The following is an 18,387-nucleotide window of genomic DNA, read 5'->3' on the forward strand; positions in this document are numbered from 1 at the left end:
AAAAAAAAAAAAAAAAACTGTAGTATGCTTTTTTTATAACTGCTTATTGTTGTTGCTGTTGTCCATTGTTGTCATCTTTCTTTGTTGAAATCAGGTCTCTCTTGTAAATGAGTCCTCGAGGCTTAATGGGATTTACCTGTATAAATAAAGGTTGATTGATTGATTATATATATACATATATATTTATCTATATATATTTATATAGATAAATATATATATATGTATATAAATTAAAACTGATGAACCAGATTCTACAAAAACATTACATTTAAATTTTTATAGGTTTTCATCATCATTTGATGTATTTGCACTCATTGTGTCTACTTTTAATGTTCATTTTAAATGTGTGGTTTCCTTTCTTGTTCACATATATACATTTTATTTTTAGCTTTGCTTTAAAGTTCTTGTTTTGTGATTTGTACATTTGTGAGTTTAAATAAAGTTGAACTGAAGGTCGTCTCTTCTTTAAACATGTTTGAGGGAAATATTCCTGATATCCAATAGTTTTGTGTCTTTTTATGATTTTCAGCTGAGTTAACAGTCATTAAAGTGAAAACAGGATTTCATGATGAAGCTGGCACCGTCTTTTTTTTTTTTAATCTTCAACGCTCTGCTGGTCTCACTGATCCTCTCCGGAGGAGAGGAGGAGGCTGGGAGGCTCATCCTCCCAGCTCCAGCTCAGCTGGTGACTCCAGAGGCTGTTCCAAGACTCCAGCCGCGCGTAATCATGAAGTTCCGACCTGCGCAGACAGGCGGGCAGAGACGGGTCTGCGACGAACGGTGGAAGCGATTTTACAAAACATTTTACGTGTAAAAAAAAAAAAAATTTTTAAATCGCTTCAGCAATTTTTTTAAAACATTTTTTGTATAAAAACAAAATATTATTTTATTTAAAAATCGCTTCCACCGTCCGTCCCAGACTGTCCAGTCCGCCTGAATGCCGGGTGGGATCAGGATTCAGCCTTCATGATTACGCGCGGCCGGGGTCTGGCAACGGCCATCTGTGAGTCCCCATCTCCAGCTTCGCAGTGACCTGCTGAGCTCTGAGCACACAAGGCTGGTATCCGGAACCCGAGCCTCCGAGTCGGCACATCGAAGGATCTTCCGCGGTGACCAGCTGAACTTGGAGCCGGGGAGATGACGCCCTGCCCGGTCTGGTGCTCCGAGGCTCCGGAGGGAGGATCAGGGTAGACCAGCAGAGCTCCATCCAGCTTGCTCTGAATTATGTTGTCGGCCACCAAGCACAAAAAATGCCAGCACATCAACATTAGACCAAGATGTTGTCAGTATTGTTTTTAAAATCTTTAAAATAAGTCCAGCCACTGCTCCAGTCCAAGAAATTGCAAATGGCGGATTATTGTTTTGAAACGTTTCTGAAGGATCCAGTGACTCCGCCCCCGACTCCGCCCCCGACCAATCAGTGACCGACAGTGTTCTGACGTCACGTTTTTGTACCTCTTCGTACCGGTTAGAACCACAGAGCCAAGGGTACTGAAAATAGTAACAGGTTCTAAGTACCGGTACTAATGGAAAAGCCTCAGAACCGGGCCAAGTAGGGTCGAGTCGGCCCGTACCGGTACTAATGGAAAAGGGGCATAAATATCGGCCGATACCGATCCAGTTCCGATATCATGATCATCATTGATTTTATATGAGGCTGTAATAATCTCCCCTCAAGTACAATTTGTACAAATATATGCATGCATGTCCAAACAGGCAACTTGAGGTAAGTTTTATTAATGTTGGATAAGTTTGAAAGTTAGACTTAAATTCTGCTAACACAAAAAAATGATTTTATTTATTCCTAGCTTTAAAGTGGATATTAAAGTGATTAATTTAAGTGATTGTTTAAAGTTATGTTATTTTTTTTAAATAAGGGGCAGATATAAGATTTTTCTTCTTTCTGCACTCTTTTCATTCAATATTTTCTTTTTGATGAATTTGTTTTGTTTCTTTTAAATGAATGAATAAATTAATTAAATAAAATAAAATGTTAAATGGCTTTAAATATCTGCTAAGTTCATGGCATAAACCAACAGACATGTTCCTATTTTTAGTATTTTACATCGCTTTATAATGTAGCTGTTTTTGTTTCGTTTATATATAATTTTCTTGTAATTTTCAAATCGTATGTTTATTTTGTTGCTTCTAGTTCTTTATTTGACACAGTAACTAATGGAAAATCAGCCACTTCACTTAATAACCAAACTTCTACAAATCAAATCCCTCCTACAAGTCAATCCTCAGTTAATCACAGCTTCTCTTTTTCTCCATTCTCAGTCAGTGAGGTCAATAAACTGTTAAAAGATCTTGATCCTAAAAAATCTGCAGGTCCAGATGAACTTCCACCTTATTTCTTAAGGCTGGCTGCTCATATCATCACAGTCCCTGTGACCCACATCTTCAATCTCTCCATAAGACAAAACTCCATCCCAGACACTTGGAAAACAGCCTTTGTTCTTCCTTTGCTGAAGGGAGGTGACCCCACCTCACTGAACAACTATCGACCAATCTCTAAACTCTGCATTTTAGCCAAGGTTCTAGAAAAACTGATAAACTCTCAAATCAAAAATTACCTGGACTCATTTAACATCTTACCTCCACATCAATCTGGTTTCAGGAAACAACACAGCACAACCACTGCTTCACTGAAGGTTCTTAATGACGTTGTTGAAGCACTGGATGCTAAGGATTATTGTGCTGCACTTTTCTTAGACCTGTCTAAAGCTTTTGACACTGTGGATCATAACATCTTGTGTCATAAACTCTCAGAAATTGGTTTCTCAGAACACACCATTGGTTGGTTTTCTAACTATCTTTCAGACCGGAGGCAATGTGTTCAACATAATGGTACTTCCTCCAGTTATTTAACAGTCAACAATGGTGTACCACAAGGCTCAGTCTTAGGACCCACCCTCTTTACAATCTACATACATAATGTAGGTAAAAACATCCCTAATGCATCCATACATTTCTATGCTGATGACACAGTTGTTTATTGTCGAGCTAAAACAGTTGCTAAGGCTTTCCAGCTTCTGAAATCTGCATTTAACTACATCCAGACTGATTTGTTTCACCTCAAACTTGTCCTAAATGCCGAAAAAACCAAAGGGATGCTTTTTTCAAATAGGAAGTTGGTCCCAGCAGTTCTTCCTCCGATTTTATCCTCAAATGGTGTCCCCATTGAGTTTGTTGATTCCTATAAATATTTGGGTATCTTGGTCGACTCACATCTTTCTTTTAAGCTCCATGTGGAAAACTTGGTAAAGAAACTGAAAATTAAACTGGGTTTCTTTTTCAGAAACAGATCCTGTCTAACCCTGAATGCTAGAAAACGCCTTGTATCTGTGACTTTCCTTCCCTCAATTGATTTTGGTGATATTATTTACATGAACGCTCCTACAAGAACCCTGCAGATGTTGGATGCTGTCTATCATGGTGCACTAAGATTCATAACTGGCTGTGATTATCGTACCCACCACTGCACCCTGTATTCACTGGTTAACTGGACATCATTAACTTCACGCAGACTCTCTCACTGGTACATTTTCATCTTTAAATCACTTCTTGGTCTGCTGCCTTCATACATCTCCTCCTACATGTCTCTGCGTGAGTGCAGCTACGGAGTGCGCTCTCAGGACATTATTACCTGCAGTGTTCCCTCAGTGAGGACTGAACTAGGCAAAAGGGCCTTCTCCTACTCCGCTCCTGTTTCCTGGAATATCTTACAAAAAGATTTGAAGCTCTCGACCTTGACCTCTCTAAGTGGCTTTAAGAATCTGTTGGACTCCTGGCAGGGTCCAATGCTGACATGTTCCTGTTTTTAGTTTTATACATTTGTCTTGGAATCTAGCTGTTTTTTTGGTTTTGTTACCTTTTTCCTTTTAGCCATCCTATTTGTTAAAAAAAAAAAAACTGTAGTATGAGTTTTTATAATTGCTTATTGTTGTTGCTGTTGTCCATTGTTGTCATCTTTCTTTGTTGAAATCAGGTCTCTCTTGTAAATGAGTCCTCGAGGCTCAATGGGATTTACCTGTATAAATAAAGGTTGATTGATTTTATGATTGTCTACTGTTGTACTGTAAAATATCGCCTGGAGGGTAAACTATATCGTGGCTGCAAGTATGAAGCTGTGAAATCCTTCATTTTCTACAACTGATAGTGGTTGGTCATTAATTATGATGAAGTTTAGCAACTTCTCGATAAAAATTCGAGCTCCGGGGCTTCAGCGATGTCTTCTTCTTGTTCAATCCGCAGCAAGCAGTCTGATCTCGGTCAGCCGCGCTCAGTCTGCCCCTCCTCCGACACGGACAGACTGAGCAGGTCAGACCGAAATCAGATTGACTTCTCTGAACTGAACAAAAATAACAGACCGCTGAAGCCCCAGAGCTCGAATGTCCATTGTAAAACTAACTTTACCGCGGTTTAATGTGGTGCTATGGCTCTGCAGACATTGCACGTTGCCGTCTTGTTTTGTGGTGTTTTTAGTGTAAAATACTTCCACACAGTGGACATGTTTAGATGAAAAGTTGGTTAGCTGTTAGCCACAGTGCTGCTAACTCAGTCCTCACGTTGTAGCTGTTTGCAAACTATGAACTGGATTTCCTGAATGTGAGGCGGCTCTTATTACTCTGTTCATGAAACACGCCTCCGTTCAGGAAATCCATTCCATAGTTTGAAGCCAACGTGCATTATGGATCGGAAATATCGGCAGGTTGGATCAGAAAATCCGATACGTAAAGTATGCTGGTATCGGAGCCCGATACGGATACTGGCTCAGATGGGCCCCATCCCTAGTTCTGTTGGAGGTTTCTTCCTGTTAAAAGAAAGTTGTTCCTTTCCACAGTCACCAATGTGCTGCTCAGGATGGGAGACTGTGACACAGTGAAGGTTTGACACAATCTGCTGACTGCCTTGAATAGATAATTTTTTTGTTTAGTACTTTGAAATGACGTTATGGATTAAAATTATTTTTTTTTTTATATCTATAAACAGATAATTACAGATAGTTGCAACATATTATGTACTAAAGTCCTTCAAACTGACCTCAAATTATACAAATTAACTTCTTTTTTTTTTTTATTTCACCACCACAGGTAAGGTGGAGGGATTTGCTCTTGGACCCCAGTAATGATACAAACCCAGTTTTCCAATTTTTGGCTAACATACTGGCAAAAAGTTTGGTGGAAAATTAGTCTGTGCTCATTTTTGTCCCATTGTGGAACGAAGAGGGGGAATTGGAAAAATCCTCTGTCCATCGTTGTAAGCATAACATGAAAAATAAATGATACATACTTCAATTTTAGTGTGTGGCTAAAACTTAAGTTACATATAAAAATTCAAGATTTCCTCAGCCATTTATATATAAGTAAACTGGCCACCCCGATAATTTGTAGAAACTATGCTTTCTATACTTTATATTGGTTTAAAGTATAGTTTCCTCATGATTGTGGTGAAGACTAATCTATGGTGGCCAAGGTCACCATTAGCCATCCCGTACTTGGCCACTGTGCCTAGTGGCAAATAAAATTGCTCCTTCCACTCACCAGGAGCAGTCACTCTGTGCTGCCTTGAACAAGCAAAAACAATAAAAACTCATCTGCTTTGTAACTCCTACCTGCTTGAATATCTTGCACCAAAAACATTAAGGTTTACTTACATTTCCTGTGCAATTCCAGTCTAGAAAAACACTCATCTCCAAAACTAAAACATTCACTATTCAAATCCGTCAGTGACGGGGGACATAGGCATGCACTTGTTATGATTAAACACATATCTATATATATATATATATAAAAAACACTATCTAAAAACAGTTTGTAGTAATCTATAGACAGACCATATTCTGTTCAAGTTTTCAGTTCTGCTAAGGTCTCTCACATGTAGAGGTTTCTGTAGGAATTCAGCTTTTTCCCCAGGTTCCTGTGTGATGCCAATGAGCAGCAGTTGTGGGTGATCTCCCCAACAATCTCCACGGGTATAAATGACTGCAGAAGAGCTTCCTTCCTTGCTGGAGCATTGCATAACTCTTGAAAGTTGCTTGCAGCCATCTCTTGGTATTGATAAAGAAAGAATCATACTCGTTTTCTCCTTGTGCTTCTAGTGCCTGACTCCTGAGTCCTACCCTGGAGCCCTCATCTACCTACTTGTGCCTACAAAGGAACCATACCTACCTTCAGCTTCTCAGCTGCCTTTCCACCACCAGCCCAACGACTTACCTCTGCCTGGAACAACTTACCCTCTTCTCAGCGTGTCGAGGTCTCCCTGTTCCAGTAAGTTCTCCAACCTGAAATTCTCAACTTACGCTGCATATTTCCCTGGACTCCCCTCATCTTCCTCCCTCCTCAGGTGTTCCAGGTTCCCCTTGTAAATAGCACCATTAACATATATTCACTGTAAATACATCACTGTAATCTTTATCTGAATTTGGATTTGCTGTCCTTCAGTCTGGTTCTCACTAGGTCTTACCTCCATATCCCGATAGTTCCTCAAAGTCAAATGGGTAGGTGGCTCTCAGGAAGAAAGAAAAAAAGACTACACGTTTAATGATGGTATTTTAAAGACACCAATTGAGAGTTTGCGTGTAATCCAAAAAGTAAAACCTGCTCTGATTATGTTTGTAGGCCCAACTGCCAAAGTAACAAACCCAGGTAAAAAGTAAGCCAGATTCAGGACACTGAACTTTTAAGTTACCTCACAAAGTCACTATTCTTGCATACAGGGTTCTGAGGTTCACGTTTCTGTAACTATCCTTTGGATAGAGCAGTGTATCAGTAGATATTTCAGTGTTTGTTCCACACTCAGATGACAGCTAGCGACAGTGGTCACAAAAGACTGATCAGTCATTGACTAATTGCAAATTAACTTATAAGTTTATGGAAGTTAGCAGAATGTTTGAAAAGTTAAGTGAAATAAAACAAAATAAATGGTAAGCTAAGTGTGCAAAGCATAATGAGATATTAAGTCATAAAAAGCAAACTGAAATATTTATTGCTACTAAGTCATAAGAGACATTAAAAGGATATTAACTTTCTGCATATATTCAGTTGCATGATTTTGATTGAATATGCATCAAACGGAAAATATGACAGCTGTATTCTTTAATGATAATATGTGTATAAGCTATTCTCGTCAAAGTACAAACAAAATAAATTTTTATCTGTGTTTTCTTTAAGATTCGTAAAAAAAAGAAGAGTAAATCAAGGTTTTTAACAACCAGATTAAGTCAAATAAAGTAAAAAGTTTATGGTTCCTTTTTATTTTATTGCTGTTTTTTTATTATTAATTAGATTAAGCCCATAGTAAATGTCAGATTTACCAAAACAAACTAACAAACATGAACAGCTAAGTGGAAATGTTCAGATGATATATGGTGAGGCAGGTCAGGAAGGTTATGAGAGACAGAAAAAAAGGAAGGAAGGAAGGGAGGAGGTAGGAAAGGAAGATTGTGTTGAGAAGATTAATTGGAAAATAAAACTTGATGGTGTCCAACAGCTCATACCATTTCATGGCCTGAACAAAATAAATATATGCACATTGGAATTGATCAGAATCATGTCTTTCTAATAAATGTCTTATTTAGCATTTTATATGGATACTGAACAGTGAAGTACAATTTAAATAAAAGAATGTTAAGGCAGATGTGACTCAAATACTAAAGACAAAAAAACACTAAGAGCTTTTAGACAGTTTAATAGTTGAAATGAGTCAGTGTTCACTGCATACACCCAAACAAAAAGGTAAACAACTCTGTAAAAATCTTTAACATCCTAAAGTCAGGAACACAAATAAAAGAATCGTATGCAACTCTGCATAATTCACCAAGCAACAAATGAGTACTGCATCCACGTAAGTGAAAGGGGCTTTTTACATCTACTTCTATAAACTTAGCTTTAAAAACTGTTCATCCATTCCTTAATCTCCAAATCCAAATTGTTTGGTTGTTTATAAAACTTGCTTCCTTGTTTATAAGTTTAACTTCATTTTATTCAAATAAAAACATTATACAGCGTTGAACTGTGTTTTCTCACAACCACATGAGCCAGAGCAGGTGTCTTACAACTTGTGAAGTATATGGTAAACGTTAATGCTGCGATGCAAGTTTTAGAAAGCTGAGATAGGAGACCATCTAAGTTTTAAGTTTAAAGTTGGTCTTTCTGCAGAGTTGGACCTGCAGAGTTGGACCTGCAGAGTTGGACCTGTGTGAATCGGTGCAGCAGTCACCAGTTGTTCAGTCGGTGTCTCACTGGGCTGTGAAGCTTTGATCTAAATAGCTTCTTCTTTAACCTCTCTTAAATTATGTCTTCTCTCCAAAATACAGTGCATACGGAGAGCATTCGCAGCACTTTACTTTTTCCACATTTTACAGTCAGAGTTTATTTATTGTCGATCGCACCACATATGGTACATGTGGTGGAACTAAATTATGTACACAGGGTCCCAGTGACATCCAACCATAAAATGTAAAAGAAAAACAGTAATAACATCTAAGATATGAACTAAGAAAAACATCAACTAAATATACACCAAGCACTAAGCATGAAAACATTATGTTGAACAGCAGCACAAACGTGAGCATGAGTCTGTGTGAACAGATGAGCACGTATGAACACATCAACATGAAACAGATCAGCAGCAACATGAAACAGATCAGCAGCAACATGATGTGATATTTTTTCACAGTGATTATTTTGGTTAGAGATTCATGAGTCTAACAGCCTCAGGGTAGAAGCTGTTCCTCAGTCTAGTGGTTCTACACTTAATGCTCCTCAACCTCCTTCCTGAGGGGAGTGGGGCAAAAAGTGTGTGTGCTGGGTGAGTGGGGTCCTTCATGATGCAGGTGGACCTCTTCCTGCATCTAGAGGTGTAGATGTCTGTGATGGTGGGGAAGCTGACTCCAACAGACTTATGTGCAGCCTTCACCACTCTCTGCAAAGCTTTTCTTTCTGCAGCTATGCAGCCTCCATGCCACACATTGATGCTGGAGCACAGGATGCTCTCCACTGCACACCTGTAGAAGGAGGTGAGGACTGAGCTTCCCAGACCAGCTCACCTCAGCCGTCTGAGGAAGTAGAGTCTCTGATGAGCTTTCTTGATCAGGCTGGTGGTGTTGTTGCTCCAGCTGAGGTTGTCATTCATGTGTACACCCAAGTACTTGTAGCTGGAGACCACTTCCACCGCAGATCCCCTTATGTTCAGGGGGTGTAGGTGTGTTTGTTCCTTCTGAAGTCCACAATCTTCTCTTTTTTCTTCTTCACATTGATATGAAGGTTGTTCTCTTTGCACTAGCTCTCCAGGTGTTTCACCTCCTGCCTGTAGCTGGACTCATCATTGTTTGTGATGCATTGCACCACCGCTGTATCATCTGCAAATTTTACAATGTGACAGCCTGGATGGGTAGCTGCACAATTTTACGTGAGCAGAGTGAACATGAAAGGGTTCAGCACACATCCCTGAGGAGAGCCAGTGCTGAGGGTTATGGTGGACGAGGAGAAGTTGTGGATCCTCACTGACTGTGGTCTGTTTGTTAAGAAGTCTAGTACCCAGTTGCAAATGGAGGGGCTTAGTCCTAGTGTGAATAGTTTGCCCAGCAGGGTTTGGGGGATCATGGTGTTGAAGGCGGATGTGAAGTCCACAAAGAGCATACGGATGTAGGTGTCCTTCTGCTCCAGGTGGTTGAGCGCAGTGTGGACCACAGAGGAGATGGCATCCTCTGTTGATCGGTTCTCATGGTATGCATACTGATGAGGGTCCTCGTTGATGTTGATGGTTGTTTTGATGTGAGTCATGACCAGTTTTTCAAAGAATTTAACGACTATCGGGGTGAGGGCCACTGGCCGATAGTCATTCAGACCAGTCACTGTAGAGCTCTTTGGGACTGGGATGATGGTGGCAGTCTTCAGGCAGGTGGGAACTGTTGCCAGGGTAAGTGAGGAGTTAAATATGTTGGCCAGCACCTTGCAGAACTGATAAGCACATTCTTTTCACACCTTCCCGGGGATGTTGACAGGGCCGGTTGCTTTCCTCCAGAAAGTACTCTTTACTTCTACAGAGGTCAAAATTTGATGCATGCATGTCCAAAAAGGCAACATGAGGTAAGTTCTATTAATGTTAGCTAAGTTTCAAAGTTAAATTAAATCCTGCTAACACAAAACATGTTTTTCATTCCTAGCTTTAAAGAGGATATTAAAGTGATTAAATGGTTTTAAACATCTGCTAAGTTCATGGCAAAAATCAACACAGACATGTTCCTGTTTTTAGTATTTTACATCAATTTATAATTTAGCTATAATATATATATATATATATATATATATAGGGCAGCACGGTGGCACAACTGGTAGAGCTGCTGCCTCTCAGCGAGCAGGTCTCTGGTTCAAACCCCGGTCCAGGGGCCTTTCTGGGTGGAGTTTGCATGTTCTCTCCGTGCATGCGTGGGTTTTCTCCGGGTGCTCCGGTTTCCTCCCACAGACCAAAAACATGCATGTTAGGCTGATTGGTAACTGTAAATTGTCCCTAGGTGTGAGTGAGAGAGTAAATGTTTGTTTGTCTCGTTTGTCTCTATGTGGCCCTGTGATGGACTTGTGACCCGTCCAGGGTGTACCCCGCCCCTCGCACAGTGATTGCTGGACATGGGCACCAGCGACCCCCGTGACCCAAAATGGAATAAGCGGGTAAAGATAATGGATGGATGGATATATATATAAATATATATAATTTTCTTTTATTTTTCAATTCATGTTTTTTTATGACTGTCTACTGTCGTACTGATAAATATCTCCTGGAGGGTAAACTATATTTTGGCTACAAGTATTCAATCAAGCTGCAAAATCCTTTGTTTTCTACAACTGGTAAGCAATTGGTCATCAATTACAATGACGTTTAGCAACTTCTTGACAATTCCTTTAGCTTTCATATTGTCCAACAGAAGTTTACCTTGCTGTTGGAACGACTTGAGAAGGGAATTTGCCGGCTCCTTTTGTCTGTCTCACGCCTGGCTAAACAATCCTTGTGCTCTTTAACGGGGCACTTTTACAAAATGTTTAAGTTCGATATATTGTAGGTCTCAACGGAGCTTTCTCCTCTCCGTACAGCGGCTCTGCAGACATTGCACGTTGCTGTCTTGCTGTGTTTCTAGTGCAATATATTTTCACACAGCGGACATGTTACGATGAAAAGTTGATTAGCCGTTAGCCACAGTGCTGCTCAGTCCTCACATATTTACTCACATTTAAGCAGGTTGAAAACTATGAAATGGATTTCCTGAATGTGAGGCGGGTCTTATTACTCTGGGTTTCATGAGACACGCCTCTTCAGAAAATCCATTCCATAGATTGAAGCCAACTTGCAGAGCAGCTAGCAGGGAATCACATGTGGAGACGTTTCAGCAGACACAGACATGCATCATGGATCGGAAAAATCCGATACGTAAAATGATGCTGGTATTGGAACCCGATACCAGATCGGGCCCATCCCTACTGGAAATACCAGGTTGACCTTCAACTTTTGGTGTTTTGAAGTCTCATCTTAGAACACATCTGTATTCACTGGCTTTTAATCCAGCATGAGAGCTAATACTTTTGCACATTTTTAATGGTTTTGGTCTTTTGTATTTTCATATTTTTAACTTTTTATGGTCGCTAGAATTTTGTATTGTCTTTTTACTATGTTCTGTGCGCAGTACTTCAGCCAGTGACAGTTGTTGTACATGTGCTATGTAAAAATTTTGACTAGCTTTTTTTTTTTTTTTTTTACATAAATGATTGTTGTTTACCTTGTTTTATCAATTTTACCAGGTTTTTGCTGTAGTGGCTCTACTCAAGATGAAAAACGCTCCTATTAAATGTTATGGTTAAAGGCAGTTTTACATGTAAAGTGTAATAGATACACCAAAAGTTTTGTGAACAAAATTAACTTTTGCATTTTACATATTGAATTTAATATGTGGAGATTTCTAATCTAAGTGTTCTTCACATTTCACATCTACAATGAAGGATATTATTTTGGCCACTGCAGGGTCCTGTAACCTCCTGTGTGTAGCTGCTGGGTTTAAAGTCTAGTGCAGTCATCCAGAAATTGCAACATTTAACACTAAACACAAAGTTTATAACAATCTAATATCCTCATACAAATTTTTGTATGTTTTATCATCACATATTTAGCAGAAAAACAAAAAAATATTTGATGTCGATAAGAGTCCTACCAAAACTGAGAGAAGCATGCGAACGCTTGCTTAGCCCTTCAGCTAACTCCTGCACTTTAGCCCACATGAAATCATGTCAGAAGTGGGACATGAGTTTATTTAAGACTTTGTAGCCCCCCACCCCCCACTTCATCGTGTGTGACATACAGTGGTGCTTGAATGTTTGTGAACCTTTATAATTTTCTATATTTCTGCATAAATGTCCTAAAACACCATCAAATTTTCACACAAGTCCTCAAAGTAAATAAGAGAACCCAGTTAAACAAATGAGACAAGAATATTATACTTGGTCATTTATTTATTGAGGAAAATGATCCAATATTACATATTTGTGAGTGGTAAAAGTATGTGAACCTTTGTCCTGATGCATGCTCAATAGTCAGAAAAATGTAACAAGGTTGACTCAGGTCCTCTGAACAGATTCTTGTTTTTTTAAATGTTTTGTCTTATCCAAAAGGCTTCTTCAGTCTGAGATCTTGTAACAAGCTCAGTCTGTGCTGCAATACATTTATAACAAGATCTCAGGCTGAAGAAGACTTTTGGATAAGACGAAACATTCAAAAACACAAGAATCCGTCCAGATGACCTGACTCAACCTTGGTACATATGTGGACCTTTGCTTTCAGTTCCTGGTGACAGAAGAAAGGTCCTCAGAAATCTCCTTTGTTCCTGTCATGGTCCACTTCCACAAACATATGAAGATCAGACTTTGATAGATCCTGTTCTTTAAATCAAACAGGGTGCCCACTCACACCTGATCATCATCACATTGATTGAAAACACCTGACTCTAATTACACCTTCAAATTAACTGTTAATCCTAGAGGTTCACATACTTTTACCACTCACAGATATGTAATATTGGATCATTTTCCTCAATAAATAAATGATCAAGTAGAATATCTTTAGCTCATTCGTTTACCTGGGTTCTCTATTCGTTTAACTGGGTTCTCTATTCGTTTAACTGGGTTCTCTATCTACTTTTAGGACTTGTGTGAAAATCTGATGATGTTTTAGGTCATATCTATGTAGAAATATAGAAAATTATAAAGGTTCACAAACATTCAAGCACCACTGTAGGTCTGTTATCAGAACAATATATTAAAAACGCAACTATTTTAGCCAATCTAAAAAAGTTCAATCTGGTCCAGAGGACCAGATTGAACTTTTTTAGATTTTTCTACCTGGATTATTGAGCATGCATCAGGATATTTTAGCCAACGTTTTCTCAGTCGAGCATAAAACTGTTTGGTGAAACTTCTGGTGAAATAATAAAAGTCATAGTCAACAAAACAACAAATCACCTTCTCAACACCATCGGGGAATCAACTACCACACAATTAGAATACAACAGTTTGACAACAAACTTTATGTATGAAATATGATGTGATATCTATGTTTAATGGCACCTTTATTTTGTAAAAGAAAAGTACTCAAACACACAGAATTAACTTTATTTTCTAAAAATCCTGAACTGTACTAGTGTGCGTGTGTGCACGCGTGTGTAAAATGTTTAAATGAAACACTTATTAATCTGTTATTAATTAAACTGCAGTATTTTTCTGTTTATTTGTTTAAATTGTATTGATTTATGTAAAAAAAAAAAAAACATCTGGTGAGTATAATGTGGTTGCATAATAAAACATGCAATTTAGAAAAATTAAAAATAATAAAGTGAAAAAATATTTTGAAAAATAAATATAACTCTTAGGCTTCTAAGTACATATGCTTGTTTTCTAGCCTAATGTTGGACACAAACCAGTCTATATTTAACAGCATAAAACTTGGAACTTTTCTTAAAATTACAACTATTGAATGAATTACCGAAATGACTAGTTTCAAATTAAACAGTCCAGATCAGGTTAGATGCATGTTGAATGTTTCTTCTTCTTAAACCTCTTATAACAAAGGCGGGCAACATTTTTTTTCCAAAGGGCCACATCAAGAGGTTTAAAGCAATCAAAGGGCCGCATAAAGAATTGGAAAATTAATTTTCTTTGTGACAGATAATCTAGAAAACCTTTTCCAAGCTTTGTCTTATTAGCATAGTTAGCATGCTTTATAAAACACGTCTTTCCAATATCCTTCAGGAACATAAGACAAACAGTATTCTGTAAACTTGTGACAATATATTATATACATTAGCTTAACATGTTATACACGTTAGCATAAATATGCTAAACAAATTTATATATTTGTATTTCCATGTTCTTAAGGTTCAGTCTAGTTCTGAAAAATTTAAAACATGTTTGTTTGTTTTTTAAGTTTTGCATAAGAAGTTTAATTTAATTATTTTGGCCCCCGGGTCTTAAGTTGCCCACATCTGTCTTATAATAATTAAAAAAGGCCCTCCTCCTAAAATTACAAACAATGTTGAAAACTTGACACTTCATTCATTCAGACTCGTTAGTGACAAAGTGTAGTTACTCTTACAATAATTTATGATTACTTGATAACACACCTGCTCATACATGTCAGATGTCTAAAGAAGCAATTCACCCCTTTAAATATTTTATTCTTTTAAACTTAAAACACAAAAATAGATCAATTTAACTATCTTTAACATTTTGAGGCTAGTCATTTTTTACAAATAATCACGTAGAGTGAATCAAAACAAGCGAACACCGACAAGTCAAACCAAAACGCAAACAAAACGAAAATAAAACTGTTGTTACTGTTTTCCTTACAGCTGTGTAAGCTAGTAAGTAAGCTAATGTTGCTAGCTGCTCTGATGGTAGAAGAAAAAATATCAAACAAGTCGTGGTTTGTGTGCCTCGCAGGTCCAGCTGAGAGACGGACTGCAGCTGGATGTGCAGCTGCTGTTTTGGAGCTTCGTGAGGAGCTTCTGCTGGAGCAGAGACGACGCCCGACTGCTGCACAAACCAGGAGGCGCCGCCATTACCAGCCGACGCTAGCTAGCCGTTAGCATCATCGAAGGCCTGAAGGTTTGACGAAGTCATCCTTTTATTTACTGGTGGTTTCTAGTAGATTTATGAATATATACTGCCTACAATAAATCTAATTATCTGCTTTAAATCTGACCAAAAGCCCGCTGAGCCCTTAAAACCAGTGGGCAAGTTTACCGCAAGCTAACGCGACAGCCGATGCTAGCTTTGCCTACAACCAGGGATGCTGCAGTGGCATATTTTAGGAACGGAAATATTTTAAAATTATGTATTTATACCCATTTAAAGTTATTATAGATGGTTACAGAATATACTAGGGATATATTTACGCAGCTCAATTAGCCAGGGAAGTGGTCATCAATGCACATTTGTTTGTATTTTCTGAACACCATTTCCTATGAATGGCAGCAGTTTTGCGGGGATGCAGCAGTACTCCACATAAATCACTGTTCACGCAGTTCTGTTAATCACGCCACAGAGGTGTTCGTGTGTGTGCGAACCTTTTTGATATTGTAAACACGGGTCAACATCCCGATGCCTCTGTCGTTGAGGATGGTGAGTTTTTCTGCCAGTTTCTGCTGGCTGGGCTGGATCACTCCCCGAGACATGATGATCTTCTCGCCTAAATCTCCGACTCGATCCAGAAAAAAAAAACTAATCCGCAGCCACTGGTTTGGAAAAATGTAGCTAAACCGAAACTGGAATTTAGTAGTTCTCTTTTAGATTTGGTCCATGTTCGGATATTCAGGGACAGCGGCTTCCTGTACTCCACCCCACCGTCTCCCTGTCTGTTTTTTTTCGGTCACAGGGATAAGGAGGAGTTGTCCTGGTTTTTACAACGAGCCTGCCGTGGTGTGTTCACTGCCCCTCGGTAATATCAGCTTCAACGACAAATACTCTGATTTTCTAATGTATCCAATAAATAAATGATGATTTTATTATTATTATGAATAAATAACTTATTTAAAAATATTACTCAAGCCTGAAGGATAAAGAAGTATAAAATAGCATAACTAAACTACCACAAACATACACAAATAGTTGTAAAAGTGAAACTAACAAGCTGTCCCTAAAGAGACATACAATAAAATAACCACGTAACAAATAAAAACAGACCGAAGTGAGGCATGAAATTCATTCATTCAACCTTTATTTAAACAGGTTAATCCCATTGAGCCTCGGGGACTCATTTACAGGAGAGGCCTGATTTTAACAAAAAGTGATGACAACAGTGGACAAGAAAGACAATCACAAAGGATGCGTACACAATGTTTGTTTTTTTTAACAAGTGCAAATCAAATGATATTTAAAAAGGAAAAGTAACACACAAAAAACAGCTAGGTTCTAAGGGGGTGTAGAAAACTAAAAACAAGAATATGTCTGAATTGTTTTTTTTTTTTACCAGGAACTTAACAGATGTTCAAAACCACTTAAAGAGGTCAAGGTCGAGAGCGTCGGATCTTTTTGCAAGATATATCAGGAAACAGGAGCGGAGTAGGAGAAGGCCCTTTTGCCAAGTTCAGTCCGCACTGACATTATGGAGACATAATGAACTTGAACATAAATTGTCTCCATAAGTTGACATATTTCAAAACAAAGCAACTCCCCCTATTTCAGAGGCTCGGGAGCTGGAGGGTTCTATAGTCTCTTTCAGCTCTTAGTATTTCTCCAGCTGCTCCTTCTTCCTGATGTCACAGTCACTTGGATTGCTACATCTATCATAACTGCCTTCTTTTGTTGCTTGTCGACAACAATTGGTTAGTCATCACCTGTTTGTCAGACTGGATCTGAAAGTCCCACAATATCTTATAATATCTGTCCATTCTCCACCACCCATGGTGGAGTCTCCCACTTTTACTGTGGGACCCCCAGTTCATATTCAGCACAGATGTTCCTGTAGTACTACTTGGATACACTAAGATACACACTAAACAATACACTAAAAGATCTAAGATATACACTAAACACTAATACTGTAATGTAAAATAATATGGTATATTAAACAGCAGTCTGAACATGAGTCTGTTGTGAGCAGATGGGTATGAATTACTACAACAGCATGAGATAATCAGCAGCACAGATAAGTCACTTTAATCAAAGTCACCGTGCAAATATGTTAAATGAGGGAGAAAAATAAACGAGAACTTGAAAAAAATTATCTAATGTAAAAAAATACCATTGCATAAATGAAATAAGAACATTTGAAACAAATTAATAAGAAGTTGTTGACGGAGTAATGAGTTTATGTTTTGAACAAACAAATCCAAACAACAAAAGCAGCATTTTCATTAAAACACAGACTAACATTTTATCTTCACTTAATTGCTATTCAAAAAAGAACGAGTTAACATGAACTACCGTGGGAGAGAGGAAGGTCACGGTTCTGCATCAGACGGTGTTCTCTTTATTATAAGCTGTCACACATAAAGTCTCAGGGCTCAGTTAAACCCTCTCATGAATCGATTAATTAAAGCTTTCCAGAAATGACTGTTTTATTATTACTATCTCTGATGTTTTTGACATACCCACACCACCACCCCAAACTATTTAGCACTGTCAAATTTATCTTAAACTATGTTTCATTCATTCAACATTTATTTATACAGGTTAGTCTCATGGGGTCATGAGGACTCATTGACAATAGACCTGTTTTAAACAAAACCATAAATGAGGTACATACAACAATAAACAATATTTTGAAAGCATATAAAATAAAATCATATGAAATAAGTGATATAAAACAAAATAACATGCTGTAGCTGCACTCAGGCAGAGACATGTAGGAGGAGATGTATGAAGGCAGCAGACCAAGAAGTGATTTAAATATGAAAATGTACCACTAAGAGAGTCTATTGCCCCTTTTCCATTAGTACCGGTACAGGCCGACTGGACCCTACTTGGCCCGGTTCTGAGGCTTTTCCATTAGTACCGGTACTTAGCACCTGTTACTATTTTCAGTACCCTTGGCTCTGTGGTTCTAACCGGAACAAGAGGTACTAAAACGTGACGTCAGAACACTGTCGGTCACTGATTGGTCGGGGGCGGAGTCGGGGGCGGAGTCACTGGATCCTTCAGAAACTTTTCAAAACAATAATCCGCCATTTGCAATTTCTCGGACTGGAGCAGCGGCTGGACTTATTTCAAAGATTTTAAAAACAATACTGACAACATCTTGGTCTAATGCTGATGTGCTGGCATTTTTTTGTGCTTGGTGGCCTACAACATAATTCAGAGCAAGCTGGATGGAGCTCTGCTGGTGTACCCCGATCCTCCCTCCGGG

The 18,387-nt window shown here is 38.5% G+C and overlaps 1 protein-coding gene across 3 annotated transcripts in view; it reads right to left on the reverse strand.

The window, feature by feature from the left end:
• Positions 1 to 15,917, reverse strand: part of nckap1 (NCK-associated protein 1) — a 94,255-nt gene extending 78,338 nt beyond the window's left edge. For all 3 annotated transcript variants that reach the window (XM_037680561.1, XM_037680553.1, XM_037680545.1), the window contains exon 1: positions 15,608 to 15,917. In XM_037680561.1, coding sequence (XP_037536489.1) covers positions 15,608 to 15,715 — 108 coding nt within the window. In that variant the 5' untranslated portion in view covers positions 15,716 to 15,917. The remainder of the gene's footprint in view (positions 1 to 15,607) is intronic.
• Positions 15,918 to 18,387: the final 2,470 nt, after the last annotated feature.

The sequence above is a fragment of the Nematolebias whitei genome, chromosome 1 (assembly GCF_014905685.2).
Source record: "Nematolebias whitei isolate Nwh7 chromosome 1, NemWhi1, whole genome shotgun sequence".
NCBI lineage: Eukaryota > Metazoa > Chordata > Actinopteri > Cyprinodontiformes > Rivulidae > Nematolebias > Nematolebias whitei.